At 34.0% G+C, this 6,755-nt stretch overlaps 2 protein-coding genes across 2 annotated transcripts; one reads left to right on the top strand and one right to left on the bottom strand.

Moving 5' to 3' along the window:
* The first annotated feature begins 1,495 nt into the window (after positions 1-1,495).
* Positions 1,496-3,620, top strand: LGT8 (glucosyl transferase family 8). Its single transcript, XM_016347129.3, has one exon. It carries the CDS (start codon positions 1,995-1,997, stop codon positions 3,159-3,161), a length of 1,167 nt encoding a protein of 388 aa, XP_016202615.1. The 5' UTR covers positions 1,496-1,994; the 3' UTR covers positions 3,162-3,620.
* Positions 3,621-5,161: 1,541 nt separating this feature from the next.
* GLP7 (germin-like protein 7) lies at positions 5,162-6,524 on the bottom strand. Its single transcript, XM_016345258.3, has one exon. It carries the CDS (start codon positions 6,430-6,432, stop codon positions 5,758-5,760), a length of 675 nt encoding a protein of 224 aa, XP_016200744.1. The 5' UTR covers positions 6,433-6,524; the 3' UTR covers positions 5,162-5,757.
* Between the last annotated feature and the right edge of the window lie 231 nt (positions 6,525-6,755).

Below are 6,755 nucleotides of genomic sequence, written 5' to 3'. Positions count from 1 at the left end.
GTTAGAGAGTTTCTAGGGGTAGTTACTCATTCGAATGAGTGTTATCTGCCAGCTAACCCTCGTATCCGATTTCTTTGGAGTAGGTCGTGTTCAGCACCGACTTCTTGGGATGAAGACTGGTACTGGGGGAGAGCCAACCCTTTGGGTTGGGCTTCTTTGCTTGGATCTTGGGCTCTATTTATTGGGCCAGGGTATGAACAAAATTTATCTTTTATTTTATTTCTGAGTTATTCTTCACAATATTTATAGTTGAAAAAGATCTCTCAATTATAATAGTTAAAACAAAATGAATTAATACCAAATAAATAAAAAAGGATACTCACAAAAAAAAATTATTTTATGAAGTTTAAAAAATTTTATTTAATTAAAAAATATTAATAATAATATATTTTTAGATTTTTTTTAATATTATTACTTATTTTTTAGATATTAAAAATTATTAATATTTAAATTAGATTAAATTTTTATTTATATTAAATTAAATACTAAATAAATTTTTAAAAAAATTAAATCGTATTTAATAATTTATTACTATTAATCTTTTTTTAAAAAGATTGGTCCAAAGCCTGGCCTGGTCCCGTATGTCCGTTCCTGCATACAAATGTATTAATAATATGTTCACCAAAATGTACAATTTTATTAAAAACTTAAATGTAAACCTTCATGAGAACAAAATGTAGTTAAGGCCCTCGTGGTGGCGCTAATTAATCCAACCATAACCGCGCACAAATTACGTATTCAACTCAAAAAACAAAACGCGTTTAAACTTTAAACACAAAAAAACGATAAAATTTTGGTTTTTCCAAAAATGATTTATTAAAGTTTTTTTTTTTGAAAATGGATATTTAAAAGGTATGAAATTATATTTGGTAAATTAATATAAAATTATTTTCCATCACTAGAAACTACAAAAATTGGATTAAGTAAAGTCTTTTAATATTTAAAATAATTTTAATAAAGTGACGACTGAGAATTCTAATTTATCTTTTTAATTATTTTTGTAATACGTAAATTGATAAAAAGTTAAATATATATTTTTTTGAAAATATGAAAATGATTCAAAAAATATTTAAAAATTAGGAGATAATTATTTTGAATTTTTTAATTTTTTTGATATTTTTAAAAAATAACATATATATTTAAATTTTTTATTTGTTTAAGTATCATAAAAATGAATTAAGACTCCTAATAATAAGTCTTATTTTAATAACTTTAAATGTAATATTAAAAATAAATATAAATAAAATATTTAATATTATGAACAATTATATCAATTTTTTTAATTTTAATAATTACAAACAAACATTCAAATATTGCCCCTAATTTTTTTAAAACTACAACAAAGACATAATTTTTTAGTTAAAAATTTAAGTATAATTAAATTTACGTGAAATTAATAGTTGAAAACTTTTTTAATTTTTTATTCAAATACTTCATCAAATCATGCATAAAATCCTGTCTTAACAGCTGCTTTAGCAGATATATTCCCATTTGATTTCCGTTGTGTAATAATAATGAAGTTAAATTTAAAAAAGGAAAAAATAAATAAATAGAGAGAAAAGGAAAGAAATACAAAAAGGGGAATAACAAAAAAAGAAAAAAGAAAAAAGAAAGAAAAGAGTCAGAGACAGATACAGAGTGATGAATGAGGGAAAAGCTGATATAAGTAGCAACACACCAAAATTTCTCTCTCAGAAGGTCCAGCTGCCATTGCCCCACCTCCATCTCCACATCCACCTCCTTCTTTCTTTCTCTCTCTCTCTCTCATGGTTCCAGAGAATCCAAAAAACCATCAAACCCAAGAACAAGAAACTAAAGAACCAACACAAGAAAGAAATGCAACATTTCACTCATAAACTTGAACACACTCCCCCTTTCTTCGCTCGCTCTGCAATAATGTCGTCTTAAAACACCAACCCATTTATATTCTTTTTCTTTTTTCCCTTCCACACAAGAACCCCCCAAAACGACGGTGTTTTAAACTTTTAAACGACATGATTCCGCTACGGTTAAGCGCCGTCGTTTTGCCCCTCATTGTCTGCATCTTATTACCACCATTCACACTCGGGATCCGTTCCTTTCCGACCGCCACTGCCGCCACCACCACCGCCGCCCTCCACAGCCTTCTTCGCTTCTCCGAAGCTCCTGACTACCGCAACGGCGCCGGATGCCTCGCCACCACAGCCACCACGACCTCCGATGACCCCTCCTTAGTCCACATCGCCATGACACTGGACTCCGGCTACCTGCGGGGTTCCATCGCTGCCGTACACTCAGTCCTCCGGCACTCGTCGTGTCCGGAAAACATCTTCTTCCACTTCATCGCAGCCGAGTTCGACTCAGCGAGTCCACGAATCCTAACTCGGCTGGTTCGATCGACGTTCCCTTCGTTGAACTTCAAGGTCTACATCTTCAGAGAAGACACCGTCATCAACCTAATCTCCTCTTCAATCCGTCAAGCCCTAGAAAACCCTCTCAACTACGCAAGAAACTATCTCGGGGACATGCTCGACTCTTCAATCTCCAGAGTCATTTACCTTGACTCCGATATCGTCGTCGTCGACGACATCCACAAGCTCTGGAACGTAACTCTAACGGAGAATCGAGTGATCGGAGCGCCGGAATATTGCCACGCGAATTTCACCAAGTACTTCACCGACGAGTTCTGGTTGGATCCGTTGCTATCTCGAGTGTTCGGTCACAGAAAACCGTGCTATTTCAACACCGGAGTTATGGTGATGGATTTGGTGCGGTGGAGGGAAGGGAACTACAGGAAGAGGATCGAGAACTGGATGGAGTTGCAGAGGAAAAAGAGGATTTACGAGCTTGGATCGTTGCCGCCGTTTCTACTTGTATTTGCGGGGAATGTTGAAGCCATTGATCATCGTTGGAACCAGCACGGGCTTGGTGGTGACAATGTCAATGGAGTTTGTAGGTCTCTGCATCCTGGTCCGGTGAGTTTGTTGCATTGGAGTGGGAAAGGGAAGCCATGGGTGAGGCTTGATGAGAAGAAACCGTGTCCGTTGGATCGTCTTTGGGAGCCGTACGATCTGTTCAAGCCGCAACTTGTTAATGGCGGTGGCAGAGGTGGAATAACAAGAGAACAGCCTTGGAGCTTCTCTTCTTCTATATTGGTTGGTTATTCTCATGATTTGTTATGATATCATTCTTTTTCTTTGATGCATTTTGTTTCTTGTTCAGAGATTATTCTATTCTTTGGGTAGAAAGAAATTACTATTGTACAGATTGGTTTAGAAGATGAAAACATGGATGTTGATGTTGATGTTGATGGTGATGATGATGGGGTTTGGGACTTTGGGGAGAACACAAGTGAAAAGAAGAGAAGAAAAGATTATTACTGTTAATTCTTTCTGTAGAATTTTTTTTTTGTTTTTCAATTTTGTTGTATTTTTAATTCTTGTGGTTATTTTTTTGTTACATAATGAAAACAGGTTCGATTCTTTTTCAGTTTGTGATGGGAGGGGGTTCCTTCTTGGAACAAATTTTGGTGGGTGGGATCAGTTTCTTTTGTCTAAGGGACCATTATTGAATTGAATTCTATGTGCCTAAAATCAAATTGCAGAATAATAGACAGTTGTTCTTCATTGTTTTTATTTGGATTTTGGATTCCAATTTCTTTCATGTTTTTGTTTGCTTTTTCCACCTACAACCATTATGAATTTAATTATGAAAGCTCCCTGTTTTGGTTTATACATGATATGATATTATATTATTTGATCACCCAAAAGTGGACTTTTTCTCTTATCTATCTATCTATCTATCTATCTATCTATCTATGCTTAACTCAATAAATATAACCATGAAAATCAGAATTTGTGTTAATCTGATAAAGTAATACTAGACGTTATAATTAATTTTAACTCATAATTTAATTAATTAACTATATAAATTATCCGAATGGGACCCAGAATGTGATTTATTTATATTATCAAAATGATTTCCTCTTATGCATGTTTGTGCCTGGGTTTATAGAGGAAGAAGAAAAAAAAAGGGGGGAAATGACAAAAAAAAAAAGGTGATTGTGATTTGTGAACTGTGATGAGTGATGACACATTGCTAGTTATCAGGTTAATGATTGAAGTGATCACGGATTCACTATGATTTAAAGCCAAGGCAAAACAATAAAGTGAAAAAAGAAAAGAAAAATATGTAATGTAGCCATCTCTACCTATCAGTCATAAAATGTTTATTGGTGCTCTCAATCACAAATCACAATAGTTCCCTCTGCCTCTAGGAAACTCTGAAAACACCTCCGTGCTGTTTAATTTTCATTTGTCACACCTAATAACGAAACATGTCTGATATATGCATAAGTCTCGTGTTAACAGAAAGGTATACTTAGCAAAAAATGTTAAATCATTGCGAATTTCATATCTTGACTTAAAGCAATTTTCTCCAACACGCGTCCTCTCTTGAAGCATGCTCATCAAGAAAATTCTATTTAATATTTATCTTTATGCAATTCGTATAAGGATGGCAAGTTTGGAACAATAATAGTAATAGTTTTTTCTAATTAATGCTTTAGCTTAGCATATGGATTATGCAATTCTGATTCTTAATTTTAAAAATTTTCCTTTTTTTCACTTCTTCCTATATATATATATATATATATATTCGTGTGCCGCTGCCAGCTGTTCCAATGAGAAGTCATGGCTTCTTGTTCTGGCTTACCAAAGTTGACCACATGAAATGCTACCGTTTTCATGTCAGTTTTCAATTGAATTTTCGCATTCTTGCTTATGGAATTAGAATTTATAGAATAAATACTATTTGAGATTCCCAGTACCAAACATGCTGCCATTGCATTATTTCCTATCTTATTTTATTTTTTGAACCACTATGTCCACATAATATAGAGAGGGTTAAATTTACCACAAGACAAAAGATACTATCATACAAATTATTATTCAATTTTGTATCATCCTAACACGAAAGTTCCTGCTGATTAAGTTTTCTATTAAACAAGATTAATTTGCATGCACATATATTATTTTTTTTAATTTGTAACGGCTAAAGCCCTCATGCATATACATTATTATTATTATTATTATTATTATTATTATTTAACTTAATTACCTATTGGCTATTATCATAAAAGTAGCATAAAAATAATTTTTTGAAGGCAAGTATGCTAAAAATAAATAGCAAACACAATTGTAGCATATTTGGATACCAAATTAAAAATGGCAACAACCCAATAAAAAGACTGGGAAGAAATGGACAAACACACTAATTCACTCCACTCAATAATAATATTAAACACAAGACTCTGATCAACCACCTGATTTTACTTTGAGTAATGTAACATGACAGTTTGTATGTCTCTTTTCCTCTTCGTTTTAAATATGCAAATCTAACATCATCATCCCACCTTCTCCCTAGGATCCCATCTACCGTATGGTTGCAAACGTTGATTTAATCTTATTTCAAATAAAATTTTATCCATGTAATAATATTGATGATTAATAGTTTTGTCTCTATTAGATTTTCTTATTTCTTCGTTCCAAATATTTTCAAAAGTGAGAAAAAGGCTGTAAAACTGGTTACTCACCTTTAAAAATATTAGGATCAAAATAAAAAAAAAATTACAAAGAGACTAAAACCACAAATTACCGGTTTTACTGGAACAAAAAATTTATTTAACACGTTGAGATTTAGCAATAACAAAATAGGAAATAATATTGGTAAGCATGATTGAATTCTCCTGCAGCAAACATCATGAACACTCACAATGAATCACCCTTCAAGTTTCTGACGTATTATTTCTACTTCTTGTGCACTAATCTGAAATGCCTTGGCAAGAATTGCATTAAGAATTGGAGGCTTGCTAGCAAATGTTGCAACGGATGCAACTTGTGCACCAGGGATCTGGCTATTGAGACCAGACAAAGCAAGAACCGGTTCCTTAGAATCTCTATTGTAAAGGAAATGAATCAGGCCCTTTGGGAACACAAATGACTCACCGGGCCTTAGGTTTTGAGTGAACACACGGCTAGATGTGTCTATAAATCCCACTAGAAGCTGGCCCTTTAGGCAAGTTGTGACTTCCGAGGCCCGCGGGTGCGAGTGAGGTGGAATTACCCCGTCGGCCTCGATGTCGACCCGGACCAACACAAGGCCCAATGTGTTGAGCCCGGGAAGGTTTACTGTGTTGGTGGGGGTAACTGCAAACCCAAATGTGTTGCTTGTGTTACCTGGTTTGGATAATGCTGACGTGGCAAAATCGGATGCCGAAACTTCTTTAGGGTTAATACAAGGAACCCCATTGATGAAAAAATTGTTCTTGTTATTGGCAACACAATAATCTTGAAGTGGATCAGGATCTGATCTACATTTCCCCCATAGAAGGTAAAGGGCAAACAATAGAAGAGGAAGTGAGTGAAAATTGGTTCTCATTTTAGATATCATCATACGAGGGAATTAAACAAGTCAAACCCTAAACAATAGGTGTAAATGTTTGCTTTGTGTTTTGTTAGTGTGTAATGGTACGGATTTTAGTGGAACAAGCACAAGTTATATATATATAGCTGGTGGTGGATAGTGATATTAATTTAACTTTGATATGAATATTGAGTAGCTTAAGAGCATAGGAAGAGAGCGATGCAAGGCAAAAGCTTAAGGAAAATGTGATCAAGTTAGAATAAGCCACACATAGAGGGTGATGTTTACTTTCCAAATTCAAATGAAAGGGACTTCTCTTTTTTATTTTTTTTTCATGCTTCGGCATTTTACAA

This window comes from Arachis ipaensis, chromosome B5 (genome assembly GCF_059453495.1).
Source record: "Arachis ipaensis isolate K30076 ecotype BB chromosome B5, ASM5945349v1, whole genome shotgun sequence".
In the NCBI taxonomy this organism is placed as follows: domain Eukaryota; kingdom Viridiplantae; phylum Streptophyta; class Magnoliopsida; order Fabales; family Fabaceae; genus Arachis; species Arachis ipaensis.
Note: the sequence above shows the minus strand (reverse complement) of the source record. Positions and strands in the feature narration are given on the sequence as shown.

Bases quoted from the DNA above. Each gene is read 5' to 3' on its own strand.
- LGT8 (XM_016347129.3), top strand. From the start codon at position 1,995: ATGATTCCGCTACGGTTAAGCGCCGTCGTTTTGCCCCTCATTGTCTGC.
- GLP7 (XM_016345258.3), bottom strand. From the start codon at position 6,432: ATGATGATATCTAAAATGAGAACCAATTTTCACTCACTTCCTCTTCTA.